The sequence below is a fragment of the Malus sylvestris genome, chromosome 17 (genome assembly GCF_916048215.2).
Source record: "Malus sylvestris chromosome 17, drMalSylv7.2, whole genome shotgun sequence".
Classification (NCBI taxonomy): Eukaryota; Viridiplantae; Streptophyta; class Magnoliopsida; order Rosales; family Rosaceae; genus Malus; species Malus sylvestris.
In genome coordinates this window covers 11833203-11853618 of record NC_062276.1, presented here as the reverse complement: position 1 = coordinate 11853618, position 20416 = coordinate 11833203, and the positions used below count along the sequence as shown (strand labels likewise).

Below are 20416 nucleotides of genomic sequence, written 5' to 3'. Positions count from 1 at the left end.
ACATTGTCTGCATACTCAGCGCCATATATTTTACATCAATAATTAAGATTAATATGTTATCAGACTATATTAAGAATAAAATAGTGATTAATCAAGAGATTAAGAATTTTCCCTCCTTTTTTCTTTGGGTTTGTGGGGTGTAACGCAAGAAGGGAGGGAGGCAGACCCAGATCGGTTGACTGAGTTCCCCAGACGTGGGAACACATGACCATCATCATTACCGGCAAGGCGGCTACAATCATTTTTGGTTGAAAATAGCAACCATTGATATTACGTACTACTTTCTTAGAGCATTTCTGTTTAGGAACTTCAATCATCACAAAAAAGTAACAACTCAAGTGATCAAAATTATATTACTCTTGTTCGCGTCAGGAATTTCCGTCGGGGATGGTTCCTGGCCGACGAGCACACAGCGTCCCGGGAGGTTGTCGCCGGTTGAGGGCTGCTGTCGGGCTTCTATTTCACTATCGGGCTTGGTCGGGCAAGTCTCGTAGGGCAAGTCTTTATCGGGCAAGTCTCGTCGGGCAAGGCTCGTCAGGCAAGGCTGAAAGAGAATGACATAGTTAATTTGAAAGGTGCCTTTGTGGGGCCTTAGTTGTAGGCCTTGAGGCTTACAATCAAGATTAACTTTGAGGTGCTCAGGCGTGCCACTGCCATCTGTAGTATGGCAGATGTAGAATGGATGTCGCGTTTTCGTTGTAAATATGTATATACCCGAGAAGCCGTGTTAGATATGACAGGTGCCTTTGTGGGGCCTTAGGTATAGGCCTTGAGGCTTCCTATCAAACTAAACCAGTGCTCGAACACATCATATTTGGTCTCGTGATTGCAGGAGTCTTATAACTATTATACTTCTGATTACCCGAGTTTGAGAGGTAGGACGAACCCAAATAAGCGTCTTTGTGGGGCCTTAGGTGTAGGCCTTGAGGCTTCCCATTGGAGTTCGTTCTAATACTCAAACATTCTAGATCGCAAGACGAAATGAATCCAAATAGGTGCCTTCATGGGGCCTTAGGTGTAGGCCTTGAGGCTTCCCATCAGAATACATTCCATGCTTAAGCGTTCTACGATAATCATAATATAATAGAAACAAAACAAAGAGGTAGGTCGATTACTTGCTCCCCAAGTAACTTCGGACTTCTCGTTTATCAAGGACTGTCATGGATGGGTTAAGTCCACATAAAGTTCTTTTTTATGCCTTGAGGCCAAGGACTTTTAATTGATCAGATTTACACGCCCGAGGGCTTAGGACTTTGGATCTAGTTTGAACACTGAAGATATATTCAAATCGGATCCAAATACTGAGAAAGCGTTTTAATAGTCATCTCGCTAGAAATAACTTGCATATAACTGGAAGTATACAACATATTACTAGGCTTTAAAGAATGAAAAGACAAAAACAAAACAAAGAAGGTCGGGCAAGGTTAAACCTTATCAGTTAAGGCTGATCGTCTTGCAGGTCCCTATCTTTGTAGTTTTGTCAAAGGTCTGAAAGCTTAGAGAAAGAGAGGGAGAGAGAGAGATACAAAAAGTGAATCGATACTACACCAAGTTTGGGCAGGGTAGCAGAGCTATTACAAAGGTTTGAAGGAAAGGTTATCCCGCAAGGGATAAAAGCTTGTCCCGAGAGGGATGAAGGCTTGGGCTGACTACAGCTTCGTTTTGAAGGTAAATCTGGCTTTGAGCAGAGTTTGTGCTTGCATTTGTTTGTTTGATTGAGTGTCATTATTCCTGGCTTCTCTTTCTCCTTTTATAGACAACTCGGTTTGGCCTCTTGTAGCAGCAACCTTGCCCGAATGCGGTTTGAGGGTGATGACTCATCAGCTATTTTACATGTAATGCCACCATAAAGTACTTTATGGGCTGTGTAGCTGGTCAGTCTATACCACTTGACCCTTGGGTAGGCAAGCAAGTGGTCTTCATAAATTGTATCAAGTCAGAAAATGCCCTTTTCTGATTTTCTAGGTTTCGGCCGGGCCTTGATCAATTATAAAGAGTCTGCAAAGTTTTCAGGCTGTAAGTATAAAGAGTCTGCAACAAATTGCAAGTCGACAAAGAGAGAACACAAACAATTACCCTGCACGGCACACAATCATTCGCAAAAGAGCAACACAAGAAGTCAAAGCTTGAACAAACCTGAACAAGCTGAACAAGCTCCTTCATCTGGAAAGTGGAAGAAGCATACATCAATTCCACAGCGTAACTGATAGCAGGGCCGCACGCATCATGCGGACAACGATCATCAACACACGTGGATACTTCTCCAGGAGATGGATTAAGCTTCCCAGTGTACAAATAGTTCAAGAAAACCTTGAAGGCTTCGTGGCCAACCCTGCCGTTTGGAACCAATTCAGACATGAGATACCTCGGTTTACCTTCCTTCTTCGCATCATCACTCCCCTTCCTAAAAAGGTACTGAAAAAACTGACTCCGGGAAGCCAATATACACCGATTGACACCCACGGTGTTTCCCTCAACAACAATCTCAGCATCACTATAGTCATACTCATGATCAAGTAACAGTCTCTCAAGATTATCACTCAGTTTGCTTAGACTCAAATAATGTTCAATACTTTGAGAACTGGCCGAGGCAGAGGCAGATAAATGGTTACTACTGGACCCATTTGACAAATAGGAGGAGGAGGAGGAAAAGCTCAGGGATGATGACAGTTCATTGACGTTATCCATGGCTTCCAAAATCTATGCAGTTCTGTCTAAGCTTAACAAATGCTATGAATAAATGATCCAACAACCCCCAAAACCACCCTATTAAGAGAACCCGAAATCGGGTTGATTCTCCTGTGCAAACTGCACAATCCTACGGAGAAATCATATCAAAAAGTACCCGATTTCTCCAAACACAGTAAAATTGCTCAGAACTATCAAAAGCGAGAAATATTCTGAACCAAAATTACCCAATTTCTCAAAAAGTCCAAACTTAATTCCAGGAATTACCCAGTTGCGGAAACATTGATCAAAATCCAAAAAAAAAATAATAATAATAATAAGCAAAAGGATTAATTTTTAATTATACAGAAAGCTAGGCACCCAGTTGGAGACAATGAATCCTCCATATCCAGGCAGAGAAATATGGGCTTGAGCTTAATAACCCATCAAATCTAAAGCTTCTAACTTTCAATAGTGAACAAAAATATGAGTAAAAAATTCAAAACCCTGAAAAATTTTGAGAAAATTTCAGAGAAAAATGGATTAAGATTGCAAACAAGGACACCCTTTTGACAAAGAGCTTGAAAGACCTCAGACTTGACCAAAAAAAGCTTCGGGCTTTCAAGATGATGCCCTGAAATTCAATGAGATTTTGAAGGAATAGGGCATAAAAGCCCCACTCTCTCTCTCTCTCTCTCTCTCTCTTTGTCTCTCTCTATCTCTCTCCTCTCTTTCTCTCTCTGTCCCTCCCTGTCTCCCTCTCTCTCTGAAAGCAAACAAGGAAGTTGCTGTGAACTGTGAAGGCAACCGGTCAGAGCAAACGGTTGACTGGAAGTAACAAGACAAACATTCAACACAATGGGTATTGTTAACAACAGAATTTAATGTAAACACATTTTCTGCATACTCAGCACCATATATTTTACATCAATAATTAAGATTAATATGTTCAGACTATATTAAGAATAAAATAGTGATTAATCAAGAGATTAAGAATTTTCCCTCCTTTTTTCTTTGGGTTTGTGGGGTGTAACGCAAGAAGGGAGGGACGCAGACCCAGATCGGTGGACTGAGTTCCCCAGACGTGGGAACACATGACCATCATCATTACCGGCAAGGCGGCTACAATCATTTTTGGTTAAAAATAGATATTACGTACTACTTTCTTAGAGCATCTCTATTTAGTGACTCCAATCATCACAAAAAAAGTGACAACCCATGTAATTAAAATTATATCACTCTCTCTACTTAGGAATACACTTATATTCTCCTTTTATTCTTTTTTTTTTATAATTCTTTTCCTTACATATTTTCTTGCAATTTGGCTAATTAATGATTGTTTTAAATTCCATAAGAATTAAAATTTTAAATTAATTTAACGTTTATAGGCATTGGTGGGTGAAATTTTCAAATACTTTTTTTTTTCAAAATTGTATTATATTAATTTACCAATTGGTGCTAGGTAAATTGTTGTGATGTACCTGAAAATCAAATTATTTTATAAGGCGAAGTGAGGGTTTGAATATTTCAATGAATGAGATTAAGATAAGAGAATCTAATCCAACAAACGGTCCATAAGTGATAAAATCTAACTTTGTCACAATTTGAACTTCTTTAGGTTGAAAGGTTCACAAAAAAAAAATTTAAAAAAAGAAAAGAAAAAGATATCACGTCCAAAATTCAACATAAGAAAAGTTACCACAAAAAAAAGAAGTTATCGACATAAATAAATATATATAGCCCTATACAAAGCCCGAAAGAAATAGCCCCTCGTTAGGAGAGATTCTTTTATAAAGCCCCAAAGATTCCTCAGAGCTCTAAAATGATCTATATCCACCACTTTTCCAGCCCCATATAGAACCCTTCACTGAGGATACTCTTATGTTGTGACATTGGTTTGAGATGACATTGGCCTTATTTTACTTGAAACATTTTCATTTTCTTTTATTTTTCTCCAATACTCTTCGTAATTTTATTAAAGAGGTCGCACTTGGTGCGATGGCAAGTGCCTTCGCCCATGAGCGGTAGGTCTCGGGTTCGAGACTTGGGAGCAGCCTCTCCATAAATGGGGGTAAGGCTAGCCGACATTCACCTCTCCCAGACCCTGCGTAAAGCGGGAGCCTTGTGCACTGGGTACGACCTTTTTTTACTCTTCGTAATTTTATTAGCGATTGAATAAATCAGAATAGAATTATATATATAAATTAATCATTTATGAGGCGGCTATTATTTTATTCTTATGTTTGGTTAACAATCATGAAATATTGAATACCATGACCTATTTTTGTTTGAGAAAAATAGAGGGTGTGTCATAGATAGAAAGAGAGATGGAGAATCGGCTTGAAGAATTATGTGTGTTATTCCTCAGACCTTGTGCCCATATATATAGTAAACCAATGAGGATTTCTTGCCTTGAAGTAATATACCCAGAAAGGGAATAATCTTCTACTATCCTAAATACAATCGACTAATGATTTACACAACCACACATGTGCTTGATATATATTCACAATACTCCCCATTGAGTGTGCAAATACTCAAGTAGATATAGCATAAGATCCTTAGGTAAATGTAGAAACATATGAAATTGTCTCGTCTAGTTGGCACAAGTAGTGAATGCGAGTCTCAAAACAAATGGAAGAATGCATAGGTAGTAATACTCACAAAACCTTGCTATGGTAAAACCCAAGATGGGATAAACACTCATAGTCTGAAGAGAAAAGTGAGAAGTTGCATTAAATCAAAACTATACATCTTGTGGATACAAGTAGAGCGCTCCCAAGGGTATGACCAATCCAAGACGGGTGTCTTGTCAAAACCTAGTCATGTAGCAAAAACTCAGTGGGAAAAATGCTCCTAATCGTAGGGGAAAAGAGTACATTAAGATCAAGTGAGTATACTTCTGGATACTCCCTTGAGTTTGACAAAACTTCCAAATGAGAACTACAAGCATTACTAATGAGATAGTTACACATACAATTACTCAGACAAGCTTCTGGAAAGTAAGCTTTGGTAGCGACTTCATGTAGAAATCGACAAGGTTGTCCGGGATTGGATTGCTTGACTTCAATCTTCTGATGCTCATACTGATGTAGACACAATAAGTTTGGTGTTGACTTCTTAGTTCTTGAATGGGACTCAACCAAGGATGAAAATTGCAGGTGCTTCGAAGATGTTCCTCTATACATGTTGCGTGGTATATGGTGCAAGCTTGAAGACATCACAACTAAGGTCTATTTGGTTTATCTCCAAGATATTGACGTGTTCCTTAACGGTAAATACATGACCATTTGGGAATGTGCCTTGTGCGAGTTTGATAAACAACCAACGTTAACATAAAAAGTAAGGCAAGTATCATTCTGATGATCAAAGGGGTTGATTATGCTCAGGATGCGTAGGGATAAGCGCAATTCCGTAGTATTTTTAGGATAGCTAAAAAAGGTCTTTTAACACCAATTTGGTGGTGGCATGAAGGCGCAGTGCTACCTTTTTATCAAAAGATTATCAACACTTGAGATGTCTAATCTAATGCTCTAAGTTAAGTACAATAAACGCTAATTACACTTATATATGGAATCTCCAAGGTCTCATTTGCATGTAACGTATGGACAATCAGGGGTATACTTAGCAACACCATTTGGTGTAGTTGGACTTCAAGCCGAGATAGTGTCGAATTTTTCCAAGATCTTTTATCTCAAATTCCAACTTCAGGTGCGAGATAGTATGTCATCGACATAAACTACAACTCTAGCAATTTTTAATTTTGTACACGCAGGGGCATATCTCCCTAACTGATCAACATTCACTTAAACGGGTATACCACATTCGACTATATTGTTTTGCATCCATAAAGTGAAAGCCTCATCTAAATTGAGAAGGTGTCTTGGGGCCTATAACTATTTGAACCAGTATATGTAATTCTTCTAGAATCGTATATGTGGATTTCGTATCAGGATCCTAGAGATATGTTATAACCACATTTATAGTGCTGCAATCAATTCAAGGCATATGAGATAAGTCTTGTGCCATAAGGCGACATTATATCGCACTATTTCAATCCTCTTATTCGACATGGATTGTTTATTTCTAGTTGACCAATCAGTTCCACGTTGTCACTAATCAACGAAAAGCGGTTCGATATCGTTGATTTTCGTTTATGTCGGTAGATACAATATAAGTGAAACATCACCGATGATAATCTTATTTCAATTCCATATCTCACCAAACTAGTATATTGAACCAAGAACTTCAAGTCTCGGGAGTAATCTAGATTAATCTCATGAGATGGAAATGATTAATACAGCGATTGAGGAATGAGTTTTTTTGTGCCATGTTCCTCTACTTCTAAGTAGGTGAATTATTTGAACCGAGTGATTTGTTGCACTTCCACCGGATGACAGATTGATTGGCTAGCTGCCAATGTACTAGGATTGACCAATAGGTGCTAGGAATCTCCTCACACACTTAGTAGCATCGTGACGTCCTCTCTTCTAGGGAACAAAAAGACGTACGGACGTCCTCCATTCTGGGGAACAAAAAGACATTTGTTAAAGAAATTCATCATTGCAAGCATGTTTCCTATTGGTATATGTGATCTTGTCACTATCACTAGATCAGAGAAAACGTCTAGTAGCATTATGAAAATCTAGAATAGGGATTGGGATGAGACACAGTGGGGATGTCCACGATAATTCGCTTTGTTCTTCAAGAAAGTTTACGTTCTTATCTCTTCCTAACGACGGGAAGACTGTCTCATTGAAATGACTATCCGCTAACTGAGAGGTAAAAAGATTGCTTGCAAGGGCTTAGGGGAATCATAATTGACATTGACTCACCTTTTGTAAGGACTTGTATTGGTACATTGATATGGCGCATTTGACACATAAATGTACACCCAAAACCCATAAGTACAAAACTTTATGCTTGTACCTAGTTATCAATTGTAATGTCAGTCTTCTGGACTTTATGATAGTAGGGGTGGTGAGCCTGCAACCAAATAATTGGTGCCAAGAGTCTAGCAAAGCAGCATTGGGTGTGGACAAACATATAACCAATGTGTCGATACGTCAACCCAAACTAGAAGATAATTAAATGGTTCGTATTTTGGTTGGATTAGTTCGCAAATATTCCCTTGAATCTGCTGTGAACAAAATGGAGGATCTGTAAGGATCGTAGGCGATTAATTAACTTGCCTATTAATGATCTTAGTATCTGGGCTAAATAGTTTGCCTATAAAGATCAGTGAGCATGTTGGACAAGGTATTATTGCCTCCTTGAACAGATGCAACTTTTCGCTCATTCTTCATAGTATAGTATACTATTGCCTTCTTGAACTGTTGTTTATTAGAAAACAACATACCCATGCAAATATCAAGATTCTTCAAATATGTAGCTGTATGCCATTATTTAACCTTAGGCATAGGTTTCTTCCTCTTCTTTTTGCTAGACACCTCTGCACCATCTTCTTCCTCATAAGTGTGGGCTTCCAAGCTATAAAGGTCCAAGAAAGGTCCAAGAAATGGCTTCATTATCTGAAATTTGATAAGCTCATATTTATATATATTTTACATCAAATTCACTTCTCTTTTCTTAGTTAGTTCCTTATATTTTTGAGCTATTTACTTTGTTTTTGTGTTTTGTGGGATTTGTCAAGCAAATAAAAGAAAAATAGCACAAGTAGGATTTTTAGTAACAAATTCGTCAAAACTGCCTGTGCAAATCAGCTGACTTTGGAAGCAAGTTGCGAACAGCTCAAAATGAATTAGAGAATGATCCTTATATGCTTGGAAAGTTACGGATGTCTATTGTCTGGAGCATTTCGCGGATTGTTAATATCATTTTCGTAGAAGAAGTTATGGCCGTTTTAACACTGAAAGGTTCACAAGAGACTGGGCAATTTGTAACTGCAATGAAAGCAATAAACCCAATAAATCTAGCAGCCAAAACTGATGCAGCCAAGAACAAGTCAGCTGACACCTATTCAAATATCAGAGGAAATGGAAATAAAAATGAGGATTAAGAGGGAGTAATTGGCATAAAGGCTACCTAAAGTGTTACAATTGTTTTACCACATTTCCTCTCACTTGTTGTCATCACTAAATGGCTATTAGTGGGTGAGTTAAGGAGAAGAAAATGATGCAACAAGAATTGGTTTAAAAGCAGCATTGGGGAAGGAAGGAAGAGAGGAGGAGGCCTTAGTCGATTTCTTTCGGTTCTATCTTCTCAAACTCATGTCTATCTTTTGTTTTTATTTAAGGATTGTGTGTAACTAATTTTTTAGTAGTTATGGGCTGTTTTGAAGCCCCGAATATGATTGCAAGTTTGTTATGACATTTCGTTTGAATTACTTTTATGAATGGATGAAAATTGGTTCACTACTTGTCTCATTGATGAATTCTTTATTTGTTTTCTATGGATGCATACGTAGTAAACATATCTAGGATTCTAATGCTATGAATATGTGTGTGCCTGCCCTTGTAGAATGAGGACCTACATATGTTCTAGAGTAGTACTTGTTAATTGCGATTAACATGTGAACCAATTTCTAGGATAAGTAAGACAGCGCCAGTACTAACGATGCCTTGTGATGACTCAAACTCTTTTCGTTCTTAATGATTCATACTTGTTAAATCTATAAACACGCCATTCTAAATTGCATGCTAGGGACTAAGTTAAGTTGAAAACGACATTCTTTTAACATACTACGTAATACAAAGTAATAGGTTGAGTTCTAACATTGAGCCAACTTGAGCATCTTCATCCGAAAATAAAAGGAATTTGAATGAAACATAACATGTTTGCATGATTATTTGGTGGTGGATAGCAATTCCCCTAACTCGTTTTTCTTAATTTATGAACTATTTAAAATTTGTTTCTGTCCTGTTTTTGTTTGATTTAATTTAAATATCAAATCTAATCCAAAAATCCCAAATATTTGTAGAAGTGTAGCTCTGTGTGTCTAGTGTTTGCTTATAAAATTTCGTAGACTTTAGATTAGTGTAAGTCAGTCTAATAATTATTTTTCGGTGGCTGGTCAGTAGGGACAACAACCAATTTTTGTGACATTTTAAGTAGTTAGATAAAACAATCTTCTGCGGGAAAGACCTTTATTTTCATATGCTACAATTGACAAATCTTAGTGTTAATAAGGAAAATCAATTGGGTTGTCTACCTGTTTTTCAAACAAATCATCTTCTAACACATTCTCGTGTGCATGTTCAATTTCCTGATCTGAATCCTGGTCATAATCACTATTTTGATTATTTCCTCCACATTTTAGGTTGTTCACTTTCATCTCCCTCAACATCTTCATCATCCCTATTTTTTCCCTAAGTTTTTGTTGCAGAATCTTCTTTTTCTCCTTGATTTTCTATTGTGAATTCCCCATCTTGCCAAAATTCATGAAATCTGTCATCCTAACTTAAAGATTATGTTATCTCAAACTCTTGCACCACACCTACATCAATTAACACATTTGCAGGTACCATTTTGTTTGCCTTCTCCACATTTGTTGAAGCTTGACTCTTGTCACTTTCACTTTGTAATTTGTTGCCTTTATCTCCATTACTTGAAGCAGCACCCTTGTCACTTCTACTAATTGCCTTCACATTCTTGTCAATCACATATAATTCAACTACCTTATCATTTGGCATGTCCTCGATTAAATCTGTCACTTGTGCATCACATGCTATTTCTTCAAACGTACCCACATGCAACATTTTATGGTGGCTCAACTTCACCTTATACCAGTTTCTTTGCTATATCGTGACACTTTACCAAGGATTGGAAGTCACCAAGAACCCAATCTAAGAATATAATCACCTCTAATGTAGTGTTCCTTATTTCCCTTCTTAAGAACCTGACCTTCGTGATAATTGTTATATGTGAATTTATCAGTATTAGCTGCAACAGATTGATTAATACATTAGTAAAGCAAATCGTCAATTAGTTTTTTATTCTCTAAATCTAAGTCAATTACTTTTGCCACATTTAACAGTCAAAACCCTAAATCCATGCCATACAATGAAAACTAAAACAATAAAAATACACAACAACCAAACTCCATATCAATAAAACTATGCAATCTTTAATGCAAAATGACAAAAGAAAGGAAACAAGACCACATATATAAACATATTCAGCACCAACACTAACCCCACACCATCTCAAACTACACAAACCCCACCACCACATATAAAAAATATGAAGGACTATTGGGACCATCAAAAGTATAAATAAATCATGGAAAGAAGATAAATAATACTCACCATATTTTGGAGGTTTTCCAGATTTGCGGAATTTCTAAGACATGCTCACAATTCAACAAAATTTACTCACAATCCACCAAAGTTCAATGATTCCCCACAAATTTCTAAATTTGAGAGTCCTAATCTAAGGATAATTGATTATCTCTTGCCAAAATCCCCAATTTGCCAAACCCTAGCTTTTTAAAATCTCTCTAACTAGAGAGGGAAACAGTATTGGGGGAAAGGTAAAGCCCTCCACCAAAAGGCCACAAGAGTCGTCACGTATAGTTTTAATGAAGAATTTGACGAATTATTGACGGAAGGAGCACGTTGATGTGCGGCACTACATTTCAGGGACCAAATTTATCGATTTGGAAATTGTGGGACCAAAAGGATGAGTTAGACCATTCATGACAAAAACCCTTATGATTGAAACATAATACTCATTTGATTGAAGATGGTCAAACTCTCTTTAACTCAGCTTTAAGAGCGTTCTGATACTGTGACATAAATTTAGAAGGAGAGATGATAAGAAAATCGGCATAAAAAGGAGAGAGAAAAGAGCTTGATTAATTATATGACAATATTTTCAGATCTCAGAAGTTTCCTATATAATTTGTACTTTGGATTTCCACATTATTTGTTTAGCCTAATTGTTATTGCCATTCATAAGTTTTATCCTTCGTGTTCAGATGCCATTGGCTGACCACTGTGCGTTTCAATGAACTCGACCACATTGGATACAATCTCCTCAAATCCAACAGCCGCCGTCGTATCCACAACCACCTTCGGAACATCGCCCACATCATATTCCGTGCACCCGCCGTACCCATCCAACAGCCTCACCATATCCCCCCACGTGGACGGCTTGTGCCATCCGGCTCCACCCTCAGCCGCAGCGCGGCGCTCGAGCCTCCGGCGCCACTCAGCCTCGTCCTTAGGCTTGCACTCCACGACCAGCACGCGGGCCCCGCACGACGACGCCAGCTGGGTCAGGTGCTCGAGGTGGGCTCTACGGGAGAGGGGCGAGTCGACGATGACGCTGAGGCCCAGGCGGAGCTGCGTGGACGCGATTTGCCAGACGACGCTGTAGGACGTGTCGTTGAGCAGGGAGGAAGCGGCGGCGGGGTGGGACTGGAGAGCTTGGAGCTTGTCGCGCACGTCGTCTTTGTCGATGACAGGGAATTTGAGGGTGGAGGATAAGGAGTGGGCCAGGGTGGATTTTCCTGTGCCCGGGTGGCCTTTCATTGCAACTAACATTGGAATTCCACCTCCTTTATCTTCTACCCTTGCCATCTCCAAGGGGATGCAAATACTGCATGATTGGGGTTGTTTTTATTTTGCTATGGACTCTAATGGGGACAAAGCTTAGTCACTAAGGTTATCCTAATCTTATTGGTTTCTTTTCGGATAGAGCTGTATGACTGGAATACCTGGTGATAAAGTTAATGTTGCGTTTTCGGTTTTGTTTATTTATAGTGAATAAGCAAGATTGCCAGTTGGCTCCTATCGTTTTCACTAACTCCTCTCTTTCTTTCAACATGTGATAAGTTTGTCGTTGCCTAAAGAATATTTAGGGTAGGTAAAACATTTTTTATTCCCAATTTGTTGCAACATTCCACGCGTGCACTTTAGATAATCCAAGAAGTAGGTTGTTGAAAGAGGAAGATAACCACAAAAATTTGACCATATTCAATAAAAAGAGAAATATATGGTCTCCTATGTTGGAACTTGTGAGGGACTGAGAATCCCACATCGCCCATACATCTTTTGAAAGTCCCTTTTATAAGTGAGTGACTCACATACTGTATAGGCTAAAGTCATGGGCCTTGGACTTTGAACTTTGAAGGTTTGGATGTGTATATTAAATACCAAAGATGAGTCTCCATGCTCTTGGGCATGAAAAGACCCTTAAGTATGATTTTTACGTTTTTTATTTTAGGATTCAGTTTTTTTTCGAAAGGATAAAACTCACCTCCATGCAAGTGTTTCCTTGATCACAAAACAACCTACCTAGCCGTCTTCCCTTTATCCAACAAACTCTACTTGTATGTTTCAGATTTTCATGTAACATTATAATTCATTAGCCACAATATTAGAAGTGCGAGTTTAGAAGTATCTAGGCTGTAACATTAAAAGTGAGCCGTTTTAATCCTATTGTAATCCTAACTACAATTAACAAACTTTTGTCCTACTCAATTTAAGACCTTTAGACTACAAATCTCCCCATAGTTCTAACAAGCAACCCCTACTGGCTTACATTGTTTTGTCATCACTATGGCTCATCCAGACAAACACCAAGAGATTTCTTTTTTATTTTATGGATTTTATTTTAACCACTGAATAGAAGGCTTAGTGTCAATTAGCCAACATGTATCATTCATCAAGACTTATATCAAACACGCAACACCCCTTGTATCGAAACATCAAGCTTTCAAAAGCAATAGGTTCAATACCCAATTAATGTTAGCTAGATACTCCATATTCATTTAACAGATATTGAAAGTTCATAAGTATCCTGCTAACAGTGTTGTTCATGTTCCTCAAGTGCACTAAACCAGCTAAATCTGCCTCCAAATTCATGACCGAAGATAAATCCCACTATTCTATGAGCAACTTACCAACCAAATAGGGTTTTCTTGCAAGAGCAGTACACGCACTCCACAAATGCCTTAAGACAGTAAAACATCCTTACTTTTTTTTTTTCTTTTTTGAAACTAGTGTATCCGAGTCTTTAACCCGACTAATCACTTGGCCCTCCGCCTCACCCACAACATTTGGGAAGCGAGAAACTCTAGCATTTGCTACGTGGGTACCATGGGAGAGGGTCAAATCCCAGACCACTTAGGAGCAAACCAAGGACCTAACTGCTAGACCAACAACTCTTAGGTAAAACATCCTTACTTATCAAGTTCTAAGTTGCTTTTCTTATCTATCAATTTTTTTCCAATCTTTCTAACTCCCTCAGTGATTTCAACAGAAATCCTACTAAAAAGTAAATGAACAAATGCAGCTCTAAAACAACTAAACACTTCATTGCATATCATTGCTAAAACGCAGAGAAATTTGTGAGAGTGGCCTAAATAGAAAGAAAAAGATATGAATGAAATTCCTTTGAAATAAAGATTCAGGACACATTGTGATAAATATACCATAAAGAAGACAAAGCAAAGATTTCGTAACCTGTGTTGTCTTTCCGCACCCAGTCTCACCAGATACAAGAATTACCTATTTTCAAACATAGAACAAACATTAAGCCCCAAAATGTTATGTACGAAATACATTCAAGTCAAATGAAGGTTAAATGACATAGGCAAAACAGAGATTCTAGTAAACAGTAACAGACCCAATCATGTTCTGGTAAGGTACTATCACATATTTAACTTAAAGTAGGGAATGTCAAAGTAATGTCATGCTTAATGTGATCATAGCTGTTAACTTTTATTTGTTACAAATCGCTAATAACTTTTAAAGCACCAAGTAGTGAGATTCAACTGTCGATGTAATGACATCCTTGTAGGATATAATTGGAAGCTTGGACTTGTCTTAAAAAATCTGCATGCATAAAGCCACAAAAACCTTGTCATGCTGAGACTACTACAGCAACAACAACAACAAAGCCTTTTCCCACTAAGTGGGGTCGGCTACTATTTTGAAAAATACGACTTCAAATTTGTGTAGAATGATAATATGGGTACAACATCAGTGAGATCAGAAGAACCTTTCTCAAGTCAACGTTGTTCTTTATTTTAGAAGCAAGTGATGCCACTTTCTTTGCAATTTCTTCCTTGTTCATCGAAGGCTTGCGAAACGTTGTGTCCCTCTTCCATCTGGGCACTCTCATTCTTATCACTACTTTTCCCAGACACTTCTAAGTCCTCCACTTGAGCACGGGGTGGGTAACGTACGAACAAGTCACTTAATACCTCTTTTGTGCCTTCGGAAAATGTCAAGCGAGTGACACTTGGTACATCACTGTTCTTCTTTCTAACTTTGTTAACGGAGATACACCGCTGTTCCGCTTTCCTATACAGAGTTCAGGTTCATTATCAGTAAAACAAGTAGAAAAGGGCCAAAGGGCTAGCTGTGCAGATAACAAGGCTGAAAATTTTCTCTTTTCTTTCAGTTCCCGAAAATATGTGAGCACGTAAGATTCTCTCAAATTGAAATAAACCACATTTTGGCACAATCACAGAGGGCATAGCTACAAGCACACTCACCCTTAATCTTGGATTTCATACTCCATCTCCTGCATTGTTCATGCACTTAAGCTCGTTCAAAGCTCGAGAGACCGGCCTCGAATGTGTAAACTGCAAGCAGATTCCCATATTACTCAAAAATAAATAAAAAAAGCATTCATACAAACATCAAAAGCACCCTAATTTCAAAAAATAAAACAAAATTAAAAACTGGGTATTTTTGAATCACAAAAACCCAGCAAGAAACGGATGCGAACATGGTTTAAAACGCAATCAATCGCAAAAATTGATTAGCACGCAGATTAACCCAGGAACTTAATGTTAATAAAAAAATAAAACTTTACCTTCATCAGTTGAAGCGTTGAACCTCTGAAGTGCATTAAGCAATCGGTTTTTTGTGGGTTCATCAACCTGAGAATGTTTCTTCTTCTTCTTCGCCATCTCTCTCACTTCCTTCAACCCCGGCCCTCTTCTTTTTGCTTCCCTGCTCGTTAAATTCCGACTCTGGGTCTAAGTTTTGGCACCCAGAGAAATGCAAAGGCTCGAGGAAGAAGAAGAAGAAGATTGACAGAGAGAGAGAGAGGGGGAGAGAGAGAGAGAAAGAGAGAGCGAGAGAGTCGGTGGAGTTGTGGAAGATTGGGGTATCGGCGTCTGGCTCTGCCCTGAATAGTTGGCGACTGCTGCTGGTTCCGAATGGCGGTGTTTTAAGTTGGGCTTTCGTTTAGTTAGTTGTGTTTTTGCCTTCCTCCGCATCATCGTCTAAAATATCTATAATATCCCGATATTTTCATTGAAACGTCTGTATTTTTGGATTACCGATATTTTTTTGGACTACCGATATTTCTGATATCATCGATATTTTAGACCTTGCTAAGTCACTCATGTATCTTACCATACAATGTATAAAGTGTAAAATATTGTACTAATTCATTATATATAAATGATTATGATGTGTTTAAACTTCTTTCATTAATTACTACATATTTTCTACACTCACAATGTTTGTCAGCTCGCTATATAATCAACTTAAATCAGTTATATCTATCATGCAATGCACTTCCTTCCAATTTTTTGTGATAAACTAATAGATAATTGACTAAATAAACATCCTGCAAAGTTTCAATAAAAATTTCTAAGTTTTTCTTACAATTTCCGTGGTTTTTATTCAATTTTTATCGATATCAATAATATCCCGATATTTCCATCGAAATTTCCGTATTTTTGGACTGCCGATATTTCCGATATCATCGATATTTAATACCTTGCTCGGCATCTACTTTTTTTATGCTTTGATTTACAAGAGCGGGAGGCGCGTTGCGCTAACCCTTCATTTTGGCTATGACTTTAGCTTAGGCTGCATTTTACCGAGCTCTTAAGTTCAATTGTGTCGCAGTTCCGACCGATCAGTTTGTGCAACTTCTCCTACAAAATTCCATCCAAAGTATTGGCGAACAGGTTAAAAGCCTATAGTGCCGAATCTGATCTCTCCTATGCAAAATGCGTTTGTGACGGGTTGACAAATACAAGATAGCATCGGAATAGCACATAAGATATTTCATTTCCTTAAGCTTCGGAAAGCTAAAGGAAAGTTTGAGCTTGGTGTAAAACTGGACATGCACAAAGCCTACGATCGGGTAGAGTGGGACTTCCTTGAAGCTGTAATGGAGAAAATGGGGTTTAGTATTGGGTGGATGAGGATTGTTATGAGTTGTATTTGTACCGTCAGTTTCGTTGTCATTCTCAATGGGCAACCTGGAGACAAGTTTGCTCCCTATTGGGGTATTCGGCAAGGAGACCCTTTAACCCTTTACTTATTTCTTTTGGTTAGTGAGGTGTTATCTCGTATGATCCAATCAGCAGTGGATAAGAGATATTTGGATTATGCACCTTTTCTTTGCTGACGATACGCTAATCTTTTTTAAGGCTGATAAGAAAAATTGTACAAATCTTGTTCAGCTCCTGAATGAATATTGCTCAGCATCTGGACAAACGGTAAACATTCAGAAATCTAATTTGTTTTTCAGTTCTAATATTTCCACGGATGCCTCGGTGGAGTTGGGGGCGATTTTTGATATGAACTCTATATCTGATCCTAATACCTATTTGGGGGTTCCTGCAGTTTGGGGACGTTCTAAGCGGCAAGGGTTGGCTTATATCAATGATAGAATTATGGGGAAACTTCAGGGGTGGAAAAGATGTACATTATCTCAGCCCGAGGATGAGGTTTTGATTAAAGCAGTGGTGCAAGCCATACCAGCCTACTCGATGAATTTATTTAAATTTCCTGTGGTGGTTTGTAATGAATTGGATGCTTTGATTTCTGCTTTTTGGTGGGAGAAGGCTAGTAGGGAGTTGAATATTCATTGGGTGGGGAAGAAAACTCTTGGTCTTTCAAAGAATCAGGGAGGTTTGGGCTTATGAAATTTCGAAGAATTTAATAATGCTCTTCTAACTAAGCAGTGTTGGCGTATCATCCATCATCCTACATCCCTTTGGGCTAGAGTCTTAAAGGCCAAATATTTTCCCCATTGTTCTTTCCTTGATGTTAAAAGGGGTAGTCATGTGTCTTGGTTGTGGTCTAGTTTGTTGGTGGGTCGTGATATGTTGTTGGGCGGTACGCATTGGCGGATCATGAGAGGAAGAGATGTTCTAGTTTGGGTTGATAAATGGCTACCTTCTCTTCCTGAGGGACATATGTTACCGAGGGGTGGAGTTCCGGTGTCGAGGAATACCCGCGTTGGGACATTAATCTGTACAATTACCAAATCATGGGACATTGACTTCATGTTGGGTTTTATTTCTCAAGAAGAGATGGTTGCCATTCGTGACATAGAGATTTGGGATTTGTCCGAATCAGATAAGCTGGTTTGGCCTTATGATAAACGTGGAAGATTTACGGTGAAGTCGGGTTACCATTGTGAGCATTCAAGGGCGACTAATCTTGCGGGCTTGCCTATCTCACATGGTAGCTATGTCTCTCTTCATGTTTGGAAAACTATTTGGAAGTTGAACACTCCCCCAAAACTTAGGCACTTCGTGTGGAAGTCTATACATGGTGCCCTACCCAGAATGGCTAATTTGTTTCGGAGGAAATTAGCCCACTCGTCGTTGTGCCCTATCTAGTCATGCTAATGATGAAGCCATTAAACATCTTCTCCTCCAATGTCCTTGAGTGGAAGCTCTTGGTTTGGGGGCGCACTTAATTATAGGGTTGACAGGGTTGCTGTTTCATCTTAGAGGCACTGATTTGAAGCACTTATCAGTTCAGATAGTTGGGCTGCCCAGGATAGGCAATGGCTCATGCCCTATGTTGTTTTCACATGCTGGAATATATGGAAGGCCATGTGCAATTTCCTCTTTAATCATACCACTATTAACCTAGCTCATATAATTTTTGTTGTAAATAATATTGTGGGAGCGTTTTTTGAGGCACATCGATTTGACAAGGATTAGCGGGCATCAGCTCATATCGTCGGGGAGATGGAAACACAATGGTCCCTGCCACTTGCTCATTATGTAAAAATTAATGTGGACGCTAATCAGGTTGCGTCTTCGGGCAAGGGGTTTGTGGATTGGTGGCGCGGGATAGTGATGGGAAGTTTTTGGCAGCTCGTAGGCAGGCTTTTATGGCTATGTGTGTTAGTCAAGCTGAAGCAACGACTCTTTTGCACGGTTATGACCTGGGTTTCTCATAAGATTTTCGTTATATCATTTTGGAATCGGATTATCTGGAGTCGATTTCTTGTTTTAATGATAATTTGGATAATGGCAGCTGGAGGGCGTATCCCATTTTGGCGAAAGTAAAGAATTTTCGGGATTCCTTTCAGGCCTGTTGCTGGTATTGGACTCCAAGATCAGCCGACAAGGAGGCAGATCTATTAGCGTCGCAGAAGTTGAAGGAGATGTGCAATGTTTTGTGGGTTGACCGACCCTCATCCTCTTTGGTTTTTGTCTAAACAACGACGGTTTGCCGTGTCCACATTAGGTTTTCATGGCTTTGTGGGGGGTGACGTCTTGGCATGCGGTGCCGCGTCAGTCTTTCTTGTAACTCCCTGCAAAGCTTGTTTCCTTTGTACTACTTGCTAATTGCCTTGTTTAAGCTTTCTGTATGTTTGGCTTCTTAGCCCTAGCTATGATATTCCAGTTTCCAAAAAAAAAAAATCTCATTATTTATAAGAGTATTGTTGACTAATTTATCCAAACGTGTTATTTTATGTGCAAATATGTTTTTAACGACGTGTATATTGTGATTATGAAGAATGAATCTCATCGAGCGTATAGTTGAAATCCACAACTCATATTGAGAAAGTTATATTGTGTTTTATTGTTGAAAGTTATTTAGTTATGTTTAATTAGTTTTTAATTAAATAAAGCTGACATGGCAATGTAGAGTCCAAGCCAAGCTGAAGTCCTAGATTGTAGGAGTTGTGGTTAAGTCTGTTCACCACATTCAAATTTGCTTCTGTTGCTTAAGGTAGTTGAACTCCACAAAATCTGCACATGTTGTGTTAGTGGTTATCATAGAGATTGTTATTTTCTATTTAAGTTGTAGGCTTTGTTTTCAGATATATGAGAAGAGAAAAAGTGCAGTATTCAAGCATTGTGAAATACTTTTCTTCAGGCATCCTTTTATGTTTAAGATAATTCCAATTTCCAACATCTGGTATCAGAGCCCCTTCTAGGCCTGAACAAACTTGAGAAAAAGGGTGAAAGATTGTGTCTTGTAGCAGCAAGAAACAATGGTAACTGACAAAGCCACTGAGAGTTTTGTTCAACCAACGATTCCACGGTTTGATGGTCACTACGACCATTGGAGCATGCTAATGGAGAATTTCCTCAAGTCATATGAGTACTAGAATCTTGTGGAATCAGGGATTGATGCCCCAGCAGAGGGAGTTGTGTTAACTGAACAACAAAAAAGGGTTGCTGGACAAAAGCTGAATGACTTGAAGGTGAAAAACTACCTTTTTCAGGCACTATCTTGGAGACTATACTCTAGAATGAGACCTCTAAACAAATATGGGATTCTTTGTAGAAGAAATATGAAGGGTCAGAAAGGGTGAAGCGTGTAGTGCTTCAAACTCTAACAAGGGACTTTGAAACTCTACAAATGAAATCAGGTGAGTCCATCACTGATTTCTTTGCTAGAACTCTGGGAATAGCAAGCAAGATGAGATCCAATGGTGGCACCCTGGAAGAAGTCAAAGTTGTGGAGAATATTATGAGATCATTGACTCCAACATTTGACTACATTGTCTATTCAATTGAAGAGGCAAAGGATGTTGCTGAGTTACGAGTTGATGA

The 20416-nt window shown here is 38.6% G+C and overlaps 2 protein-coding genes and 1 long non-coding RNA gene across 5 annotated transcripts; all 3 read right to left on the bottom strand.

The window, feature by feature from the left end:
• Positions 1-1968: 1968 nt before the first annotated feature.
• Positions 1969-2825, bottom strand: LOC126611141 (BTB/POZ domain and ankyrin repeat-containing protein NPR1-like). The gene has a single exon (XM_050279324.1). It carries the CDS (start codon positions 2686-2688, stop codon positions 1984-1986), a length of 705 nt encoding a protein of 234 aa, XP_050135281.1. The 5' UTR covers positions 2689-2825; the 3' UTR covers positions 1969-1983.
• A 956-nt stretch (positions 2826-3781) lies between these two features.
• LOC126611138 (uncharacterized) lies at positions 3782-15862 on the bottom strand. 3 transcript variants are annotated; one of them, XR_007618719.1, is made up of 6 exons: positions 15457-15861; positions 15134-15223; positions 14635-14939; positions 14097-14141; positions 9839-10569; positions 3782-8198 (listed from the first exon to the last, which is right to left on the bottom strand). It is a non-coding gene; the product is annotated as an uncharacterized LOC126611138 (long non-coding RNA). The 3 variants fall into 3 exon arrangements; XR_007618718.1 differs by having other exon boundaries at positions 3783-8198; positions 14097-14468; positions 15457-15862; XR_007618717.1 differs by having other exon boundaries at positions 3784-8198; positions 14097-14939; positions 15457-15862.
• On the bottom strand, positions 11457-12396 carry LOC126611137 (uncharacterized). The gene has a single exon (XM_050279321.1). The coding sequence runs from the start codon at positions 12207-12209 to the stop codon at positions 11589-11591; it is 621 nt and encodes a 206-aa protein (XP_050135278.1). The 5' UTR covers positions 12210-12396; the 3' UTR covers positions 11457-11588.
• Positions 15863-20416: the final 4554 nt, after the last annotated feature.

Bases quoted from the DNA above. Each gene is read 5' to 3' on its own strand.
- LOC126611141 (XM_050279324.1), bottom strand. From the start codon at position 2,688: ATGGATAACGTCAATGAACTGTCATCATCCCTGAGCTTTTCCTCCTCC.
- LOC126611137 (XM_050279321.1), bottom strand. From the start codon at position 12,209: ATGGCAAGGGTAGAAGATAAAGGAGGTGGAATTCCAATGTTAGTTGCA.